Raw genomic sequence first — 24,142 nt, forward strand, 5'->3', positions numbered from 1 at the left:
GGTGCCACGCTTGTTAACCGACGGGCATAAAAATCAACGTTTTCATGCTGCGCTGTCATTTCTTCGGCGTTATTCCACGGATGGTCCACAGTTTCTGAGCAAAATCATCACAAGAGATGAGTCCTGGGTGCACCAATACATTCCCGAGACAAAGAGGGCATCAATGGAATGGAGACACAAGGATTCGCCACCACCAAGAAAAGCCAAAACCTGTCCAACGGTTCGAAAGGTCATGCTGATGATCTTCTTCAATTCCGAAGGCGTTGTTTACAGTGAGTTTGTGCCCCGAGGAACAACAATACTTTGAGACTTTAAAGAAGCTGAGAAAAGCCATTAATGATCGACGGCCCGGAAGATTGAGTGATGAGGTTGTTCTTCTTCACGACAATGCTACCCTCCATACAGCTGGTGTCACACAGGATTTACTGCAGAAATTCAAATGGGAAGTGTGGTCTCACCCTCCCTATAGTCCCGATTTGGCACCCTGTGCCTACCACCTTTTCGGTCCTCTCAAACAAGACCTAGGGGGTCATATGAGGAAGTGCAGGGAGCAATCTCAAAGTGGTTCAAATAAATTGGACGGAATTTTTACACACAAGGAATCGAAAAACTGGTCACACGATACACCAAGGAACACCTTGGTGACTATGTCGAAAAGAGTTAAATGTTCATGCGTTTTCGTCCAATGATTTTTTCTTTCTAATTTGTTTTGTTTGTTATTTACAGAGGGGTGTAACTTACTTTTTCATTCACCCACGTACATTGTTAGACCTAAGCGGAATTGTATGGTTGTTAAATTAGGAGGGCAAGGTTTAGAGCTCTTAGCCTTTTAATTTTGGCTTTTGTGGATGCTGGGTGTGCCCCGCAACATACCAGAGAAAAATGAGGCTACAAGAAACAGAAAATAATAAATTTACTTACGAGAGATAGTAAATGCTGTTTACTGTGAGGGCAACCGCCGATCCGAGGCACGCAATAATTACAACGGCAATCCTAAGAACCCACACCACTTCCTTCTCAGACGCCTGGAAATAGAAAAATCACTATCAGTTAGCATAATAATCGGTACATAATATATGTAATACGACGCCATCTTTTGTGTACATTATAAGACCTCGGATTTTTAGGTTCTGAAAAGTGTGCTTTTATGTTCCTAAATAGGATCTAAAAATCATAAAATAGGTTCTAAAAATCCTAAAATAGGTTCTAAAAATCCTAAAATAGGTTCTAAAAATCGTAAAATAGGTTCTAAAAATCGTAAAATAGGTTCTAAAAATCATAAAATAGGTTCTAAAAATCCTAAAATAGGTTCTAAAAATCCTAAAATAGGTTCTAAAAATCCTAAAATATGTTATAAAAATCGTAAAATAGGTTCTAAAAATCGTAAAATAGGTTCTAAAAATCGTAAAATAGGTTCTAAAAATCGTAAAATAGGTCCCCAAAATCCTAAAAAGGTCCTAAAAATTTTAAAATAGGTCCTAAAAATCTTAAGCTAGGCTTGAAAAATCTTGAAGTAGGTTCAAAAAACTTAAAATAGTTCAAAATTCCTAAAAAATGCTGATTAGGTATCACCGGCAATGAAAATGGGACACCTATATCTTGCATAACGTTATGTGTGTTGCCTAACCCTACGGGGATGGCATAACTTACCATTGGAAATTTGCTATTAATATCCACTCTTCGTCGTATAGTTATGCAAAAAAATGTTATCCACAGTCAAACTCCGCAATTTTGTCTGTGAGAATCATCTTATATTTCAACAGAAACATAGTCAGTGCTGCAAACATCAATGCCGAAATGTTAGTTTGGAAGGTGTGAATGCCACAAAGCACCGAAGTGACGCGAAACTGAGCAAGACCACACAGATCAGAACACTTTGGATTGTAACAGTGGCACCAGTGGCGAAGCTAAGGCGTAAATACTGGGTTTGCTGAAAAATCTGCTTATATTTTTTTATACAGCAGATCCATGCGTCTATTCTTGTTGGTCGCAAAAGTATCAATTACTCTTTCCTTGAAGCCTTTATCAATAGAAAGTTCTTTAACCAGTTTATTTTTTTCAATGGCTAATTGTACTGACAATTTCCATGAAACTTGGCAGGTGTATAGAGGGGCTCAAAGGAAGAAATACGTGTTGTTTTTTTTGTTTCGGCCAAAAAACTGTTCTAGGGGGCAAAACCTCCCCTCTAATGTCAAGATGAGGACAAATTGAAGTGGGGATCTGACCCCTGTGTCCCTCCGATTTCCATGAAACGTGGCAGATGTATAGAGAGGTCCAAAGAAAGAAATACGAGATGCAGCTAAAAAACTGTTTTATGGGGCAAGCCCCCCTCAAATGTCAAGATGAGGGGAAATTGAAGTGGGGATTTGACCCCGAAACCACGTAAATATGGCATTGGAAGAAACAGGAGGCATAGGGCCCCTCTACATTTTAATTTCAACATTTTTTGGGTAGGCTAAGCCTCAAAAGCCTCATAGAAGCTTCGCCACTGAGTGGCACCAGACATTTGAGCATTAAAAAATCACCATGGACTTGGAGGAAGGGAAATCGACAGATAGTACGATTCAAACACGTCCGTTATTGAATTTTTTCGTGACCAAACAAAGCAAATGCCTCTGTGTGACATAAAAATCCTGTAAAACCTTTAAAAATATATAAAAACCTAAAAAAGCTTGATTTGGGTGCATATACCTAAATAGGTTCTAATAAGCAAATAGTTTTTTTAGGTCCTATAAAACTTAATAAGTCGTTGCGTTTTTTAACGAAATGCTGCCATAACTTATTATTTCTTACATACTTGTAAAGAAAAAAATAGGTTAAAAACCTAAATTCCGAGATCTAATTATAAGTTTGAGAAACCTATGAAAGTTTCCTTGATTTGAAACACCCTAACACAAAACACTATTTGAAATATAAATAAGATTTTTAATAGTTTTGCATATAATAATGGACGGAAAGTGAGAGAATCGTTAATTGTATCCAATAACATTCTCTACTTGTTATCTTTTCATCGAGTTTTGACGATACCACATGAAATATGACACGATGTAAATATGTAATATTATATATATATAGTATTTTTACTTTACTATGATTAAACGAGTAGTGTATATTTCTTTGGATTGAAATGCGATTTTTATGTGGTGCTTTGTTTAGAATATAATTTCACTAATTTCGGATATTTTTAAGAATGTCAAAACAAGCCACGAAATCAGGCAAAATCAGATTAGTTGCTTAATTGGAAGCACCAGCAAGTATCAACTAGTAAAAAAACAAAACACAAACAATTATTTTTATCTGGCCCCATGAAGCGAGGGACCTCGGGCAAGTGCCCCAGTTGGTCCCCCCTACAGCCGGCTCTGTCGGCTCTTCTTTCATTTTAAACGGTATGCGAATTTGTTTACTCATTCCGTCCATTGTTGTATGCAAAAACTATTAAAAATCCTTATATTTCACGTAGTGTTGTGTGTTAGTGAATATAAGGGTGTTCAAATCAAGGAAAGTACGTACCCCTTAATAATAATAATACACCAATAATGATAATGGTGGTGATAATAATAGATGTTCGATAGCCCGGCCAGTAGAGAAATCTGACTGCCTCGTAGGGAAACTTGGGTTCGATATCCTGTTGAAAAGATAGGATTTTTTCCGTCGATGCCCCTGCAAAAGTGGTTCTGAGACCTACCCAGCCTCTCATCAATGTACTCGGGGAAGGGGAGGAAGTTAAGTAAACCAGACCGTGATAATAATCACATCACCTCTACTACTGATCGACATCGAGAATGCATAAAACCCTACCCTCACAGTACCTTATATGCCTTCACGGTACAGTGCAACAAATTTAAAATTCAAATAATTCTGGAAATCAATAAATAGTGTAGCATAACAATCACACAATTTATAGTGAAATGTGAAAATTGCCAGAGAGTATTTATGGACTTGCTGGCTTTAAAGAGAGAGGATTTGCACAGATATTGCTTACCTTGGGCCTGATGGCCAGTTTGTATATGTTCCTCGCAAACATGGCGCTGGAGGCCAGAATACTGGAATCTGCCGAAGACATTACGGCTGCAGACACTGCCCCCAGACCAAAGAAGGAGACCCACTGGAATAAAAGTAAATAAATAAATAAATAGAAAGAAATAGATCCGTCCAAGGGTATTCTGTGGCATGGAGAAAGCCTGACGAGAGGAGGAAGAGCGAATGGAAAGAGGAGAAATGGAAAGAGGGAGAGAGAAAGAGGAGAAAGGGAGAGTAGATGGGGACCCGCCAAGGCCGGTCGGTATTTAATATTCATAATTTGTTTGCACGTATTTAGAATTTATTTGCATATAATTAAGAACTCATTTGCATAATTTAGAATAAATTTGCATATCATTAGATAATTTATATTTATGTATTTGCATATTTATAACTTTTATGAATATATAATTATTTATTTTATGAAAAATATGTATATAGAAGGTAATTAGAGGTGCTAAATGTTATGCATATAATTTTATATTCATTACTGTAAAGTATGTAATGTATGAAACTATAATAATTAATGTTTATAGTATTGAAAATAAGTTTTTAGGGTGTATGAACCGCTATGAAGGGTGGTAATGGGTGTAGGTACAGCTCCAATTACGATTTGGGACGGTCCCGGTACTCGAACCCATGATATGTAACGGTAATATTTATAGTGTACAATGTAATAATGTTATTATGTTATGAAAGACGATGGTACGACACGCTAGACAGGAGACGGTGAACTCCGCGCAGGTAGACGAGAAAGGATTTTGGGGAATGTGCGATCTAGGTCAAATGACGTTAGAACGCCAGAACAAAGAAAGAACCCGATTGACCAATCAGAACCGGTTTTTCCAATGTTAATCAGAACGCAAGAACAGGGGAAAGGTATGCAACGCCGTAGGGCAGGGGAGGGATTGAACCAGACAACAAAGGATGTTTGGGAATGCGCAGCAAGGGTCAAATTTTTTGAAACTGTGCGTCGCTTGCATGCTAGAACATGTTTCTGTCAAAGTAGGCCAAGGTTTTCTAGAACACTAGAACAAAGGATGTCTGAGAATGCGCGATGTAGGTCAAATCTCTGAAGCTATGCGTCGCTTGTAGAACCGGTTTCCGCCGCCAATTAATATTCCGCTCAGAGTTGCCTCCAAGGAACTGAATTCTGTAGCGTAGCTTTTAGGGTAGAACGCTTGCTTGTCAGAACAGGTTTCTGTCAAAGTAGCCCAAGGTTACCGAGAACACAAGAAAAAGGATTTTTGAATACCCAATTAGATTGGAGCGAGAACTTTACTTTGAACAAGGAGAACGAAGGGTAAGGTTTTTTTCATCTGTACTAAGAAGAAGGGAGAGCTATCTGGGACGTGGCCTAAAGTTTTCACTATTTGCTTTTATCACGGGGTAACGAATCTAGGATCCTTTGATTTTTGATTTAGTTAGTAAATGTATGTTACTGTGTGCTATTTAACATAATATTGAGTTTATTTTTTTAGCAAACTTAACTTTATGTTAAATATTTTACAAGTTTTTATGTATTTTTACTCAAATAACACAATTTAAACGATTCTAGCAAGAGTTTTTATTATATTTTCAACACACAAACTGCGTTCTTCAATTTTTAATTGTTTACTTTTCAAGTTTTGGACACACAAAGTGTGTCTTGTCAACTTTTAACTTATTATTTTACCAAAATAACGCAATTTTACAGCGGCGTGCATTCAGGATACGCAAGGTACGCACTGCGTACCCACAACACAGTAAGAAAAAATAAACATTTTTTCGTCTTCCCCGAACATGAAAATTCAACAATTATCGCTCCGAAAGCAGTTCCACTGCAAGAAATTCCGATTTCCGCACGAACACGCTGCTGCCTTCCTGAAGGCAGTCCCGAATGATCCCGATTGTGACTTCGGCACCCACCCGATCCGCGTTCCTGCCGATTTTCTCAGAAAGACGCTGTTTCTTCTACTTGGTACCCTAGAAATTCGGAAGGTAACCCCATTGGCTCATATCAGCCCCGACCACGTGTTTGGGTCTGCCCGCGCTTACCCTCTCTCCCACTTCTTTCCAGGTTCTAAGCATCGAGGGTACCCAAGATTTTGACAGCGTATGCAGTGTTGACAGTAGTCAACATATTTTTTTTTCTGGAATGCTTAGCTTACTAGCATTTAGCAGCCACGCGTAGATAGATCACTGTTGGGTTGCAATAAAAATACATTATAAAAAGTGATACAGGAATCAGACAGGAGGGCAAGAATATGTAGTGGTGGAAGATCATATTTAATATACGCGTAAACTATCACATATAAAATATTTATGTGAGGTTAAAGTTACACTAGCAAGTTGTTTTTTTTTCGTATAGGGAGGTGAGGACCAGAATGGACTGTCACTGTGTCGAGGGGAAAATATGTGAACAATTTGCAAGTTTCTCACAATTCTCAGAGTATGAGAGTATCTGTTTATCTCCTTTCGGGATCAACATTTCCTTTGAGTTCCATAGCATGGGTGTTGATTGTTGACCCAACGATATGAATGAATGATAAAAGGAAAACATAATAAAACACAATGCTTACAATGGGATTAGAATGAGCCCCCCCCTCCCGCCACACATTGCAAAGTGATGTACGGTAGTTTAGCTTTTGAAGTGTTCTGGGATGTATGCTGACGTATTTACTACTTGTCCTTAATTATCTCCCTTCTACAAAATACTTTGTCGACTGGCAACTCCGATTCATTCGTCCACAAGAACGCGTGGTTTTCGGGCATAGCGGACCGAACACAACGTACCGTGGGAGGTTGACTTTTGCTTTCTTCTGTCGTGTGAAATTTGCAGCGAGTGTTTTGTTCATATTATTTACATTACAGGATCTCTATTGTTTGTCGGTGCTGTGAAGTGATAAAATAGGGGGACCGGGAGTTATTGATGACATACTGGAGAAGGGATTTTCAGAATTTACGAAAAAAGTGTAAACAATCCGAAATGGAAGGTCTGTTCATGATTTGCAAGAATTGTTTCAGGCAGGAGTTGTGAAGGATGGTAAGCAGTATATTAGGCATTTTGATTTTTGAGAAGAAGAAAAAATATCTCTACAGAGTGATTGACTGAGTAGAAAAACAGTGAAACTTTATTGTTGTCCTTATTCGTTGGTTTCCTCTGCGAAAGGTGTTGTGAAATAGTAGAGGATACTGAGATTTATCAAATTTATTACATGAAATTTGAAAGGACGGAAAATGATTGAGCCATTCTGTTCCCGTTCAATGTTCATCGCACTGCATGAAGGAAATAATCAAAGTTGAATTGTTGGACTCTACGTAGCTATCAGAATATATTTTCGAATATAAAATATCATACATATATTTTACCTCGTTACATTTGGATATTGATACAAGGATGAGAAATTTCCAATTATAAAATTGAAGAAAAAAGTTATTTTCTGAATAACATGATAGCCAGGGAGGGGGAGGGGGGTTCTGGTCCTCATAATTCATTTCGGTTGGCCCATGTTGCGTACCCTAGTTTAAATGTCACCGCACGCCACTGCAATTTTATCTATTCAGGAAACATTTTTTTATTATATTTTACTCACAAAGACATTTTTTTCAATTTTTAATTTATTATTTTACAAGTTTATAACTATTTTTACTCAAATAACACAATTTCATCTGTTCAGAAAAGAATTTTAGTTACATTTCCGACACACAAAGTGTGAGTTTTCAATTTTTATCTGTTTATTTCACAAGTTTAGCCTAATATTTACTCAAATAACACGATTTGAACGTGCTTGGACATACATACACACACACACACACACACCCACACACACACACACACACACACACACACACACACACACCCTACACACACATAGACAGAAAGAGAGAGAGATTTTTTGCAAGTTTACTGGATTATTCTCCAAGTTTACTCAAATAACACAATTTAAATGTGTTTTGAATTAAATTTTGTACACACGAAGTGTGTTTCGTCAAGCTTTACCCTTTTATTTTTCAATTTTATGCTTATTTTACCACAGTAAGACATCTTAGTCTAATCAAGAAAGAGTTTTCAATTATATTTTGGATGCAAAAGTATGTTTTGTCAAGTTCTACCATTTTATTTTACAAGTTTAGGCTTATTATTACTCAAATAACACAATTTCATCTATTCAGGCAACATTTTTTAATTATATTTTACTCTCAAAGACATTTTTCAACTTTTAACTTATTATTACTCAAATAGCACAACTTAATCCATTCAGGAAGGATCTTTATTATATTTTGGATGCACAAATAGATGTTTTCAACTTTTTTACTGATTTTTTTACAGGGTTTGTATTAATTTTTATTTATTTTGTTTTGTATCCGACATTCACTAATTTTTAACTTAGAGTTTAGTATTTAATTAAATCTTTTCAAAAACACTAAAGAAAAAGTACTTTTAGCTAAAATGTAAGCCACAGAATATATTATTATTATTATTATTGTTATTATGGTTTAGTGATTTCGACTATGCCATTTTTGTTTTGTATTTCTATATTAATTTAGGGCAGGTTACGCCTGCTACTTAGGAAAGTTTGTTTATTTTAGAGTTTGCTGAGTATTTTGTTACTGTTGTACTAGGTAAAAGTTTTCTAAATATATCAGATAGGGCTCCATATACTTTTGTTTTTGCAATTTTGGAGATGATGCGATCAGCACCACTCTCCATCTGCTTTATATCTTATGTACGCAATATTATTTTGAGGCTTAGTGAATTCTAGAGCCTATTTATGCAGGAGAGAGGGCTTGAAAATTTTGATCTCAGATAACCCACAACTATTTGTCAGAGAGACGGAAAAGGATATAAAAATAGGGAAACGGAAAGTGAGAGGAGGAAATTGAGAGAGAAGGGGGCGGAAAGAGAAAAAGAAAAAAACGAGAAAGAAGGAGGAGACCGAAGAGTGGAACAGAGAAGGAAATGGAAAGAGAGAAAGAAGGAAACTGGGAAGAGAGAGAAATAGGTAATCTAAAGAAAAGAGAAAGAGGGAACGGGAAGTTAATTTTTAAAGGTTCAAGAGCATTCTATTAGGTAGCTGATCCCGATAACCTCCCTAAAATATCTAAATTTAATGTACTTTTCTATACAATTGGTAATCACAATCTTTTCATGCGACTTTTAGTATTTTAGACTGAAAGAAAGTAAAAGTTCGACATTTTTCTTATTATACGTTTTCTTTTGCAAAATATGCTTAGTTTGTGATTAAAATGACTGAAGACTTACCCCAGGTGTCAAGTAGCGTAGTACCAGGGGTAGAATGATGGCTTGGTCCTCAGGTTTGATGTCCCTCTCGAAACCTGTCACGTTCTTCCAGTCTGCAAAAGATTAGAGGGTTAGAATTCTTCTCTATTATAATTCTAGTAGTAGTATTAATTCAGAAAAGGTCATGTACATTGGGTCCCAAAACCGGGGTGGGGGGCAATTTGCCAAAACTAGGGGGGCCAAGACAGTATATTTCCCTTTGTAGATAAGATTTAGCATAGTGCGGGGGCAAACGTGGCCAAAAAGGGGGGGGGGGGTCAAGTGGTCATGTATTATGTTTTCTGCATTGCATGTAGTGATGGGTCGTTCGTGAACGAGTCGTTCAAAAGTAACGACTCTCTCTTGTGAGCGGTGAACGACTCGTTCACCAGAATTGAACGACACGTTCAAAGAGTCGTATGCAAAGAGAATAATAGGATGAGAGCTGGCACTCAGCCCCTAATGTGGAAATCGTGCGTCGTCTGCTAGGAGGGGAAATGAGGGGAGGTAGGGGACTTGAGCTACACTAGCGGCATCTCGTCCTGGTCCCCCGAAACTCACGAACTAACACAGCGCTCTACTGTTAACAAGTGAAGGAAGCGTTGCACGTAAGTTTGAATTTGAAGTAACCGTCGATGTTGCTCGCGTCGGTAGAACGCCGAAATTTGTTCGTGCTCCGTGTTTGGCGTGGTGTTTGGATGTATTTTTTGGCTATATTTTTTTAGGCGATTAGCAACAACTGAAGTGCAATTCAAAGCCCACCATACCTCGTAGATGTAAGTTACGAGTTCGATTAATTTACGGGAAAAATCTACGAGATCTGAAGCTTGGATAAATTCGCGTTTCAGAATTCCGAAGGATCCAGACAGGTATGTACAATAAATCTTACGAGACATTAGGAAAATGTAGTTAGAAAATTCTTAGTTTGTTAATAAATAATGCGATCACCAAAGGTAAACATACTAGTATGTGTGTATATATATAAGGTAAACAATCATAACACAGTTGCATGATACTTTGGTCCACCCTCTATTTTCACGAAATTTCACACTTTTGTCCTATAAGACGTGTTGGCTGGAGCTCAAGGGAGCCAAAAGGAACGGATATCCGGTGATTCGGAGTCCACCATCGAATTTGTGATTTTTTTCCCCTATCTAAAGGAGGCCTTTAAGAATACTTTTAACATACCAAGCCCGGTCTCACTGCAGAACATGGGCTGCCTTTTCCCTCTAAATAGACGAACGAAATTTATATCAACTGAAAGTACGTACCTTCTACTTCCATTTTCTGGTGTTCCTTTTACGATTACTATTATATTATTGCCCGTAAAAAATGTTTTTCCTGCTACTAAAAGCAATGCATTTCCCCATTTGTTGGCATCCATATTGTTTACGCACTCAAGTGTTGTGCGATAAGTTGATTTGTCACTCCGGATTCCACCCACAGACGCTTAGTTTCTTTCATTATTTCAGACGAGGAATGCTTACAAGGTTAGGTTAGGCCTGTTAGGTTGGGTTCCAATAGCATAAATACAATGAAAAATGTTTTTCCTGCTACTAAAAGCAATGCATTTCTCCATTCGTTCGTGTCCATATTGTTTATGCACAGTTTCTTTCATTATTTCTTCGAGGAATGCCTAGAAGGTTAGGTTAGGTTTCATTAGCATAAATACAATGCCTAATTATTATTTAGGCTAAGTAAACTAAACCTAGCTACCTAACAACACAGGCATTTTTTGCTTTCACTAGATTTGTGCAGGAATATGCCTTTTCCTTCGCTGCTACGATTTCAATACCGCCCAACCTGGACACGTTTTTCTGTTTTTTGTAAAGAAAAAAATTTTTCCGCACTTTAAAACTTACTTTTCCCGATTACTAACTACAAAACGTTACCAAAAAATTATGAACCGCGTTCCTCCTAAGCAGCCCATATTCTGCAGTCTTACCCCAAGCCCCTTTGGAGGCAAAATTGTCAGTTCGACACGCAAGAAGCTCAGTCTGTGAAGCACGTTTTTCTGCTTGTATAATACAGATTTTCTGAAAAATTGGAGAAGAAATATAAACAAAGAGAGATTGTGTGTGTATATATATAAAACTTCCAGGGAAGAAGGAAATCAAGTACATCTCTGTATAACACACAGTATTTAAATTAAATGATGTAATAAAATATAAAAATAAACATTGTGTGAAAACCTTAAAATTTAATTCTAAGTTCTTCGGATCTTAAATACCATATGCACACGTATGTGTTTAGATCTGCTTGTTAGAATGCATGTGATTGTATTTGTACATGGAACTGTAAATTATGAATCTAATCAACTTATGTTTTTATATTACAGATGTTCCCATGGTTGACCAGTCCTGAAAGCACAAAATGTGGAGAAATACTGTGCAGTGTCCATACATAACATGAAAGTGATTTCTGCTACGATTTAGTGACAAGTGTGAAATGGGATAAAAATTTATTTTTACTGCCTCACTGTGGACTAACAGCGTTCCAAAATCTTCTGATATTGAAATATTTTCTTGGTGCATAGTTTACCTCAAGAAAAAAATAATTGGTGAGAGCTTTGATTCTTAAAAAGTTTAATTGTTCTTGTTGCCATTTCTTCATTTGTGTGCGGATGTATATAAGTGAGAAAAACTTGTGATACACTGTGAGAAATTCCAAATGTAGTGCCTTTTGCCCTTTTTCTTTGAGATGTAATGCATCTTTATTCAAAAAGGAAAGATGAGAAGACTATATTCGGATCGATACATGAAAAACAAGGGAGTATGTATTTTGTCATTAATAGTGTCAGTGTTATGAAGAAAATTGCATGGATTCAAACAAAGTGCTTGTTTTGACAACCATATTCTCATACTTTCATGCAGCTTAGGGTATGGATTACCTCCCTTATGGTAAGAAACCACATTCAAGTTTTAACTCCGGTATGTCACTCTTCTGGTTCCACAAGTTTTAAGGCAATTCTTGCTTCTTTCTAATTTACTAACGAAAACATATTGACTGCAATTGAGTCATTGGCCCAAGTTCCTTTTGTTTTGTTGCGATTTCAACATGCTACGAATGCAATTTTTACATGGTTCAATTTCGGTGTGCGTCTGTTAACACATACTGCGGAGTTTTAGCGATTACTTAAGGTTTTTTTCAATATATGCTTTCGTGGTTAGGTTAGGCCGGTTAGGTTTGGTTTTCTTAGCATTAAAATAAAGTCCCTAAATCGCATTCTACTAAGTTTCCGATTTACTTCTACATTCATTCCCACACTTCTACGATATTTACTGTCGCTTGTCGACAGAGAATATCGTGTCCATGAGAAGTGCGTAAGATAATTTTAAAGTTTTTTTTTCAACATAAATAACAGTGCTCATTACTTTAAGGAGGGTTCAAATTTCGTGTGACAATGATTTCCAAAATTCTACGATAATTAGTCTTTGTGCTAGGATAAATCATAAAACAATCTGAACCGTTACCGAGCCATTTTAGAAATCTAGATTGTGAATTAAAGCCAGTGTATTTTAGGAAGAAAAATATAGTGACAATGCTCTGCATTTGTGTTAGTTCACTAGTAATCTTATTAAAAGTATTTCCAGTTCTCAGTGGCACATTTGCTTGTGTGCAGGACCCAGTACTGATTGCATTTGGGCAGCTAGTAAATATAATGCTCCAACACAGTGTAGATACAACACATGTTAGTCACTAAAATAGGTACTTTAGTATTATGCAGACTGCCTCATTTGAGACTGTGCATTTAGGGACTTTTTTTTAATGCTAAGATAACCAAACCTGGCCTGCCTAACCTAACCACAAAAGCATAGATTGAACAAAATGTGGTTAGGTTAGGCAGACCAGGTTTGGTTCTCTTAGCATTAAAAAAAATCCCTAAATGCACGGTCTGAAATGAGGTATACCGTATAATACTAAAGTACCCTAAAATATAAGTGTTTTATGCAGCCTCAACATTATTTTTTAGAATATTCATGATAGCCCCACGGACCATTTCCAGCAAGGTTAGGTTAGGTAAATAGTTAAAAAAAGAAGAAAAAATGCTCGTAACCAAACCTGGCCTGCCTAACCTAACCACAAAAGCATAGATTGAACAAAATGTGGTTAGGTTAGGCAGATCAGGTTTGGTTCTCTTAGCATTAAAAAAAAATCCCTAAATGCACGGTCTGAAATGAGGTATACCGTATAATACTAAAGTACCCTAAAATATAAGTGTTTTATGCAGCCTCAACATTATTTTTTAGAATATTTTTAGTGCTAATCTCATAACCAAAGGTTCCAGTTCAAGTCTGGGCCAGGGTTTGGGTATTTCTTTGTGAGAGTCCCTTTATGTCAGAGAAGTGACCCATAATTAGAAAGCTTTTAGTACAGAAGGGACAGATTAACTGATTGTTTACTGGTTTCGGCTAATATAGGAATAAGTAATGGATCATTAGAATTTTTTTTCATCCACCCCCACCTTCGGCCGTGATCATGAAAGTGTGGAAGTCTTCATGGGAGCACTTTACTTTTTTTTTTTTACTTTAATATATAGGCTCAATTGTCATACCAATCCCATGTTAGAGGTTAAAATGTCATCTCAGTCTTCATTATAAAATTGGGTGAAGTTTTATTCCTGGAACTTTTGTTATGTTTACAAAGAGGAACAGTTTCACCTATGTAAAAATAATAATTTACATAGTTTTTCATTACATGTCTGTACTGTTATAATGATTTGGAGACAATAATGAAATAATTTTGAGTATCTGTCTTTGTTTATATTATCCTTTCTTTACTTGCCTATTGTTACTGCATTTCTCCACAAAAGACCTACAGTCGAGAGTCGTCAGCTATTAGAGGTTGAGTGTTCTGCACTGCAGAAGTGTGTCAAATGAAAAGTGCTACTGTTTCATGTAGAAATGGCTGTGCGCTCAATTTATCATAATATAATATATATTATCTGAGTTCAGTTTCATTTAAATATTGATGAAAATACTTTCTTCTACATGCAGAACACTCAACATACATCCACATGTAGATAATAAAAATGTAATTAGCACATTTACTTCTTACTGGGAAAATATCGTAAGGAGGATCTGATGGAATTTTGTGATACATATATTTGTCCTGGTCAACATTATATGGATTACGACTCAATTAAATTCCTTTTTTTTCTTTGTTCAGTGAAGATGTGAACATGCGAGTCGTGATGAATGGGATTTATTTTTAATTGAATTCAGTTTACATTTTTTCATGGATGATGATGATGAATGATGCTTTTTACCCTATCATTGAGTTTAGAACAGTGGTGTATTCATCCATATTATCTGGTCTACCATTGTTAAACAAGCTTTTTGCATACATGTGGAAATTGCCTCAAAATTTGAATTTGTTGTAATTCAATACTTGTTTTACTTTACTTGGTGTTTTATTTCTTTTATATCTAATATATAATAAACTTATACAATAAGTAAGAATTGTTCCGGTAAACCAGGTAAAATATTACGAATACACCACTGGTTTAGATTTGCCTCCGGCTATGTGCCACAGGAAAAAGCATGTTACAATTACCTGGTGATTGGAATATTTAGATCCTATGTGGGTAAAGGTGGTAATGTAATGCAAAGCTAAATCCTAGGCAGTGCTTTTTTTTTGGTTGTATGCAAACTGTATGCCATACCGGTATCTTTTTACATGTGAAAATAAAAAATAACATCATTTTATTTTAATGTTAGAAGTTTGTGTTTGTGTGTAACTGTATGAATGCAGGATCACATGTGAACATACCTTACTATTCTGGGTAGTTCTCATGACGAACACAAGAACAAATTTTTTGGAGAGTACTGGAACCTGTCTTCCCAGAAAAAAGTACTGGCCCTAAGTAAGACCAGATGATTCTGTGCCAAAGTTTGAGGTTTAAGCCAACTTTATGCTCAGATAGGCTAATTTTGAATTTAAAATTGAATCAACCACTGCATTAAGCCTCCACCCACGACTTCTCCTGATTACAAGTCAACATCATCAGAGAAGCCGAGATTATCCTTCAGATCACTAATGTAACTGCCCAGGGTGCGAAATCATTGAAAACTGGTGGGGGGAGAAAGTTCTTCATCTAAAACCCCTCCCCCACAAACATATGTGATACATATTTGTAATGTTATTAAAAGCAAAAATAGTAGTATATTTGTTAATGATCTCTTGAGAGAGAATGCATTCAATACTCATAACTACACTAATTTGTGTGTGTTTTCGATATTATTCTTAGTAAAGTATATTTGAAATTAAAAGTAATTGCTTATCTTTTGTTTGCTATAACAAAAACCCCTCCCTGCCTGGAAATTTTTGGTGGGGGGATTTTTGAGGCCAATATTGTTGGTGGGGGGGAAATTCCCCGCAGGATATCGCACCCTGTAATTGCCACACTTTATCGGAGAGAGAGATGAAATTATTCATTTATGGAATTATTTACACATTTTCAGAAAGTAATGTATCAGGTAAGGGTTTCAATTTTTTTAATGTTTAGTTTTGAATACATTCTTGCTTTAACTGTACAAGGTGTTTAGTAATGAGCAAATCATCTTGAGGTGAAATGTGTGCATGGTCATCAGGAAGATGGGACCCCCCCCCTTGCAAAATGATTATCAACTTAAATTTATATTTCACACATGTTCTTTCATTTAAGTAACAGCAATATATGATAATTTTTATAAGATTACAGTCCTTCAAAATGAAGGACTGGTTTCATGGGATTTACTGTTTTTTTTGCCCGCCTCCTCTCTCCTGGAAAAATCAAAGCTGTGGCTGCATTATTACTGATGTAATATGGTGTTTGTTTTTTGAAACCTCTATGATGTGCATATGTTTTTCGTAAAATATTGCTCGCACATGAAGATACATATACAGAAAGTTCGTGAACGATTGTAAGAATCGCCTTTAGATGGTGTATGCTGAAATAAGTAAGTTCCCGTCCCTTTTTTTTACGTGTAATTTTCAGGAAAAATCTAATTTACGTTTAAATTTTCTACACTTAGAAAATTACAATACTCTGTAAAGAAAAGAAAAAACTAGCAGAAACCTGAATTCCTAAATACATTTATTTAAATTGTAAATGTTTTTCCCTTCGAAAGTTCACTACGTTGGTAATAATTTTCGGCAGTCAGGCAGCTTAATTTAGAGAGTCCATATTTCGCCATGAAATTTTTCGAAATATAGACGTGTGTTGCGACGTAAAAATATAATAGCGTCTACGCAAAGCGCGTTGCTCCCGGCGTTGCTATGGTAACCGCAGTAGTTCGGGGGACTTGCGTGTGGCGGCAGCATAATCTCTGCTTGTTCCTGATTGGCCGCTCTCGTTTAAATTTCTCATTCCGGATTGGCTGTCTTGTTAGCCGGCTGCTGAAAAGTTTCCATTGTGGGTATAGGAACTTTCTTCTCTCTTTACATCCCCATTCTCTTTGGTCGTATGTGTGCCACGACTCCTCCGCCCGCCAAGCAACTATTATTCCCTCTCCTTTCCACGAATTTTGCGAGGAAGGCGCATGCGCAAGTGCATACTCGCCTGGCGGCCGGAATTTTTGAAAGAAAGCAAGTCGATTCTGCGGGCAGCAAATGGGGACTGGAGAGGAGAGGGAGGGGGGTCCTCTCTGTTCCTTTTCCCTACCCCTAGTTGAGTAAAGCTGGCTGAAACGTGCCGTGTACGATGAGAGGGGAAGGAGTCGCTAAAGTGTGCCACGACTCTTTGAACGAAGGAAAGAGTCGACTCGCGAGTGTTGTTTGCAGAGAGAGAGAGCGCGCAACCCCAGGCCATGACGGGCAACGAAAGACAGCCAACAAATTTGTCCTGTAGTTTCAAGTTAGGCCAAACCATTGTGTTTCTTCGCCGGAAGTCAAGCCCCTGGAAGCCTATACCCAGTTATGATGTCCAGACAAAATTAGCGCTAAAATTACAAGAAATTAAATGTTAGTAAAAAATATTAGGGGAGTCTTGTGAAAATTTTGGGAAGGTGTTAGGCAGAGACCTCTTGATTACAATATTCCGATTAGCCTATTTTGAGTTGTTATTGTTTAAGTCCACTTTATGTGCAGATAGGATAGTCGGGACTGGACCTACAGTTTAAAGTGGGATCCGAACCTCCACTTTGTATTGAACACGGTACCCCTTGATTACCATCGGGGAGACCCGATTAGCCTATTGGAGCATAAAAGTGGACTTATAACATTTTTTGCCACGCAAACCATTTTAATATATGACAGCGTTAACCACTATGCTATTAGGGTGAATCAGAAAACAATTGTTGAAGTGACACTCAATTCCGGGATTCCTCTTAGCGCACTGTTCTAACCACCCCTCCACAGAGGCGACTGAAATTGTGGGAAGTGAATCAGTTTCACAAGTAGCAGGACATTACAAAATCGCAATGAAAGCAGGGCCAACCCTTCCAAAGTTTGTGAGATGATGAGAGACACTGTAAAATCTACTGTCCGAGAATCTCGTCTCATTGGAGTAACGATACAGATTTATGCTTTAGAAATCGATAAGCGAACAAGACCAGACAGGTGTTTTTAACTTGAAATCAAATCGCGAACAAGATATGCATTCTCATTCACGAGTTGAAACGATGTGCCAAGTCATCTTGTCTCGCCACGATACCCGATCGAGTTGCTCTTCCGCTTCGTGCACATGTAAACCTTTTAATTTACACATTCAATTTTATCTATCCAAGAAAACAAATCTGTTAACATGAGAATGAACAGAAGAAATAAGCTACTAGTTATTTTCCCAATTTTTAAAATGCTATAATTTCTTATAAATTAGCATGCAGTAATTATATTTTATAATTTATTAATTCAATTTTAATATTTTAACTGCCTAACACGCTTTGTTGTATTTTATGCATCTTTTATACCTAATTACTTAGTATTGACAGCGAGGATGAATGAATTTTACGTACAGATAAGCTAATCGGGACTGGATCTACAGTTTAAAGTGGGATCCACCAGGTATCGTTACAAGGCAACGACGGAGGATTAGAGTAATTGACAGGAGGTTAAATACAGATTACCACTCATCTCTGGGCTGGGGTTCGAACCCGGAACTTTCGGTGTCAATAGGCTTACTTTGAGGAGGGCGACACCACTTATCTGTCACTCCAAGATTATTTCAAGCTGGCCAACATAGAAACCAAAAAACAAAGAACGTGCAACATGGAATTTGTTTCATTTATGTTATACAGCAATCCTTTCCTTCCTTGTTAAATCCTGGTAATGAAATCGCTTCCTGTCTCGGATTCGATCCTCGGTGGAGGCACCTTGGCCAGTGATTTAGACCCCAGTTTAAAATGTAGCTTCAATCCCGATTAGACTATCTGAGCATAAAGTGAACTTTAAACATTGTCTGACAAAATCTTTTTCATAGGACGTGAAATATTTCATTAACATTAACGTGTAAATATTTTACTAATGAAAACAGCATTAAAGAATAAATATAGAAGTTTAATCACAAATTTGATCGTACATGATACTGCAAAAATGCTTTTATTGAATGACTGCAGAATTAGGAACAACTACGTAAGATGGACATGGGTCATGTTCACGAGTGATATAAACAGCTGTTGTCCATCTGCGGTGAGCCTACGTGTTAAGGTGTTTTACTAGTAGAAAGCACCATTAAAAAAAATACATACGTATAATTTGGCCCGCTTTATAGAAATTCGATCATACATTATGATATTGGCAGAAACTTATATTGAATGACTGTAGAACAAGAAACGGCTATCTGGGATGGACATGGACAATGTTCAAGAGCGATATATATTTCTTAAACACAGCTGTTAGCCATCCGCGGAGAGCGAGCGGGTGGATCCCACTTTAAACTGTAGATCCAGTCTGCTGGCGAGACTGCCGCCGCCGCGCCTTGTGCAAGAGAGCTCGCGACTCGTGAACGAACGATGAGTGAGGAGAAGAGTCGCTAAGGCGAGCGAGTCGTTAAGGTTCTCCACGACTCTTCGTGCCGTCTCGAGAGTCGTGAACGAACGGCGGGAGAAGAGTCGTGGCGCTGTGCTGTGACTCTTCGAGCTGCCAGGAGAGTCGTGAACGAGCGATGCTCGTGGAAATGCAAGCATGTGTCGCAGCGCAGATCTGGACTCTGGAGTGCATTTTGTTGACTCGCTTTCTCACATTTGTTGCGATATTAAAACCAGTGATCGAATGCAAAAAAGGAAGAATATGTAAATGCACGTTATTACTAATAAAAGGTTGATATAATTATATAGCATTTCTGTGAATGCTATCGTACTGCATAATTTGCATTATCCGCAGCATGAAATGCAAACTGAAACAAGATACAAATATAGAAAATCTCACTCATGAGGCAGAGTAATGAAAACAAGTATGTGCAATAAATTTTGTTTGTTTGTGTGTGTTTACTGTTTACACATATATGTATATCCACACACACACAGACTCGTATTTGTATTTTTCTTATTCTATGCCGCTTTTCTTCAAATTTTAAGTAATCGCGACGATGAGGATGATGCGTGATGATATAGATGAAGGGACACTCGTAAAGAATATCCTTGCCCAGACCGGGACTAGAACCCGGGAACTTCTGTGGCAAGATCAAATGTCGATTACTTCAGAATCTTGGCCATCTAGTCGGCTACACGCACGCGCACACACACACACACACACACACACACAAATGCAATACAATTTATTAATCTTGAAGGACAGACGCTGATACGTTCCGTTGTGTTCGTTTATTTAAATACAATCATCTGCTTCAACACCTCCTACCCCCTCTTCAGGCATGTGTTTCGAGAGAAAGAAGCTTGACGACTCTTTTGGACGACTCTTTTGAACGACTCCTCTTAGTGAGCGAGCGCTCATGAGTCGACTCACACAAATGAACGGCTTGAACCCATCACTAATGCATGGTCCTAGGTAAATTTCAAGAAAATTCCTAAGAATTGCTAAAGTGCGGGTACAGCATTAAAAAGGTTCTTCCTGGAAAAGATGTGAAACTCATAATTAGTGCCTGTTCTTCGCATCTCCCCCTTTTTTCGTGCTCCTTTCTAAACTTTCAGTACAACACTTTCAGTGAATTCTCCACCGATTACCGTATAGCGCTTTCGACAATTGATCCAATCGACTGACCTCTATCGGAAAACAGACCGAACTATTAGCACACGACATATGTGAGGAGGATACATAGCCCTCTCAACCTACGACAACTTTTAAAGTCAATTTCGTTTCCTAATAATAAGTTCTTGCACTATGAAAAGTATCCGATCGTGACTTTCGCCCCACGGTGTACATTCATTCGTAAATCAATTTCGGAACACATTTCCTGTTATTGTGTCGTTTTTGTGGTTCTCGGCTTAATCGCGACGACGAGAATGAGTGATGCATCCATTCATGACCGCGGCTCGAATGTGGGACCTCTGCCTTCGTACCGCGTTCCGCTAACCACTACGCGGAGACCGGCAGGAAACATGGTTAACACCCAATACCCATTATGTTGCACGAAAACACACATAATAATATAAATAATAATAACTTGGAAAGTTGCTTAAAATAATCAAAATACAAACACACTAAAGACAGGTAAACACACTATAACAAGAAACGGCACACATTGTTATTCACGTTGTTCGTGCATTAATATTTTTCGACAGTGAACAAGGGGTTGACCGGCAAGTACTCTCCAAAATATCACTGCTTAAATTTCCATACAATTATAAGCAAAAAACGAAACGAATATTTGCACTGAAATGGGATTCTAAGTACTAAGATACGCCAATGCCGGGAATCGAACTCGGTATCATTTGAAAAGAGACCAACACACCTGTTCCTCGTGCAATGACACCAATCACAGCAGGCGGGATGGCCAAGAGCAGGCAGCCAATCGTGGCTAGCATCGAAAGGTTCCGGGCTGTTGATGTGCTCCTCATGGACAAGATTCTTTGGAAATAGCCCTGGAAAGAGAAGGTAAGATTGAAATTTTAAACTAGCAGAGGCGTCGCCATCGCTAGGGTGGAAACCAGCCACCATGAACTAGTGTTACCCTACCCTCCAAATATGTAGCTTTAAAATGTTTCTGAATTATTTATTGTGGAGGAAGAATCACTTACAGAGTTATATAAGGTCAAATTAGACGGAAATGATGAGACAGAAATAAATAGAGAAGATAATAGAAAAGTATGTGAAGAAAGAAAGGGAAAAATATCAAAAGAAATGTGGAAACCTGGAAAGAAAAAGATGAAACAATGGAAACGTGGAAAGAAAAAGAGAGAGAGAGAGAGAGAGAGAGAGAGAAATATAGGAACATGGAAATAAATAAATAAAGGAAGACAGAAAAGTATAAATAAAAGGACAAAGAAAAATAGAAACGTGGAAAGAAAAAGAGAAAAGAAATAGAAACGTGGAAAGAACGAAAATAGAAACTGTGGAAACAAAGATAGAAACGTGGTAAGAAAATACAAAGAGAGATGAAACTGAAAGAAAAAGGGAAAGAAAAATAGAAACGTGGAAAGAAAAGTAGAAACGCGGAGAGAAAAAAAGATAAATAAAAATAGAATCGTGGAAATAAACCACAAAGAAAAGTAGAAACGTGGAGAGAAAAAAAGATAAAGAAAAATAGAATGGTGGAAATAAACTACAGAGAAAATGGAAACGTGGAAACAAAAAGAGAAAGAAAAATAGAAACGTGGAAAGAATATGAGAAAGACAGATAGAACATAGAGAGAAAGAGATAGAATACAAACGTGAGAAGTAAAGATACACATGTGGAAAGAAATGTGAAAAAAGAGAGATGGGAATGGAGAAAAAGGTGAATCTTAGTATTCATGACAGTAGCCACTAACGGATCAGAAAACCAACCAGGGCTCGAAGTAAAAGACTTACTTTATATTGTAATATTATACACATTTTGAAAGCTATTAATTAGTGACCACTGCTATAAGAATGCGAAAATTATTTGTGGAAACTAAATGGCAGCATTTGCTTTTCGTAAGTGCCCCAGAATCCCCGTTTTTGACCTCCCTATTATATAATCACGTAATCGCTCATTTCCCCGCTCGATGATAAGGCTTGCAAATAGTTTGAAAGCACCCGTGAGAGGGATACTGCTGAGCAGCAGCTAACAGAGTCATCCACGGCAAAAGTGCGAACTACTTGCTCGATCGCCTCCATTCTCTAACCGTTTCCATCTTGTTTGTTGTGAAGCACACATTATGCTCAGGTATGCAAGAAATGTCGATTAATGTCGATAAACTTAATCAGAATATTGAAAAATATAGGCAACGTTTTATAACGCTTTTGGTCCATCTCTGCAATACGTTTGCTAAGTTTGGGTCTCACTCTCCACAAAAGAAAGTTCATACGTAACAGAAAGCGTACAAATAACTTTTTAAAGATTTTTATGTTACCGTTTTAAAACGTTTCAAGTTTTTTTTATGATCAATGACAAACTTCACAACACATTAAAATTAAAAATCCAGAAGTACAAATAATATAAATATGCCTTAGTTTTATAAAGATGATTTTAATTGGTTCATATGATAAAAAAAAATTCTCTTACATAGCATAGTTCCAAAACACAAGCGCTTTTCTCGTCTCTATTTAGTAAATTGGTACAATATTATAATCGTAATGTGTTTAATCAATAACTTATATTGCATATTATTCAACATATTTAGAAGTTAGGACATTAAAACTATATTTTTGCCTTATCATCATGTGTGGTATTGAAAATATCCATGGTTAAGTTCAGATTTTCTATTGTCCTAGCAGTGACGGCGATTGAGGGGGCAGTAGCACCCCACTTTTTGTTAGTTTTTCCCCTGCACTATGATAAACGTTATCTACCAAGAGAAAGTACACTGTTCTTTCCCCTGCCCCAGTTTTGACAACTTACCCCTCCAGTTTTGGAACTCAATCGCCGCCACTGAGACCTAGCATAATTGTATTCTGCATTTTTTAAAAATGCATTTCCAATATGAGGGGTATACTGTTCACAAACCTAAAATAAATACATTTCTATTCTATCTCTGAATGATCATTTGCGTGTGTGTATTATAATAGATGTGGCAGAATTTCTTCCGAAATGTTACATTTTTTGGTGAATTTCCCCACACTTTCACTTGTCTGTGCAGAAGTACTACAACATTCTCATTCAATTTCCTAAGGTAAGAAGCGCTTCCCCACTGGCCCCTCATTTGAAAGGTACAGATTAAAATTAAAACGAGGGCGTGTTTTGAGTTTTTAAGCGATAAACAAACCTGTATGCACTGATCCTGAGGTCAACAAGCAGACGCCATATGGTACATCGGGTGAAAACAGAACATTCCCATGGGATTTTAAACGGTCTTTAATTTGTGTTTGCGTCCTTCTTATTATGAATGCAGATTATACCTATGAAGGTACACTCTAAAAATAACATTCATGCCTTGTCCAGAGCTCGAAACTTGAACATTGGGCACAGGGGCGGCGCCAGGAAATGTATCTTCGCTACAGCTGCACCTACATTTACCAAAAAGTAGCTCGCTACACTACTCTTGTTCGCTACTCCCTGCTTCTCTACTTTTGCGCTACTTTTACTTAAAAAAATGAACAAGCATATTGATATACAAAAAAGCCCTTAGCAATTGTACTTGCTAGATAAGAAATTCCGTTTTTTATCGTCATGAGACCCGTCATTCGATATATTTTGGTAGCATTGACTTATTTTTACTATAGTGTTTGAGAATTATAACATTCCTATATAAGTGGCATATCAATTCAAATTTTACATCGTGAGTATTGCAATAATGATGATACCAAGTTAATGTTTATGACTATACGTAAATATAATTTGGTAAGAGTATTTATTTTTGT

At 37.3% G+C, this 24,142-nt stretch overlaps 1 protein-coding gene across 2 annotated transcripts in view; it reads right to left on the reverse strand.

Annotated features, from left to right (window-relative positions):
• LOC145994853 (high-affinity choline transporter 1-like) overlaps positions 1-24,142 on the reverse strand; it is a 73,207-nt gene that overhangs the window by 4,590 nt on the left and 44,475 nt on the right. For both annotated transcript variants that reach the window (XM_083131247.1, XM_083131248.1), the window contains exons 7-10: positions 21,114-21,243; positions 9,266-9,357; positions 3,983-4,105; positions 922-1,025 (exon numbers count right to left, since the gene is read on the reverse strand). In XM_083131247.1, coding sequence (XP_082987373.1) covers positions 922-1,025; positions 3,983-4,105; positions 9,266-9,357; positions 21,114-21,243 — 449 coding nt within the window. The remainder of the gene's footprint in view (positions 1-921; positions 1,026-3,982; positions 4,106-9,265; positions 9,358-21,113; positions 21,244-24,142) is intronic.

The sequence above is a fragment of the Lepisma saccharinum genome, chromosome 11 (assembly GCF_977018435.1).
Source record: "Lepisma saccharinum chromosome 11, izLepSacc3.1, whole genome shotgun sequence".
NCBI classification, from domain to species: Eukaryota; Metazoa; Arthropoda; class Insecta; order Zygentoma; family Lepismatidae; genus Lepisma; species Lepisma saccharinum.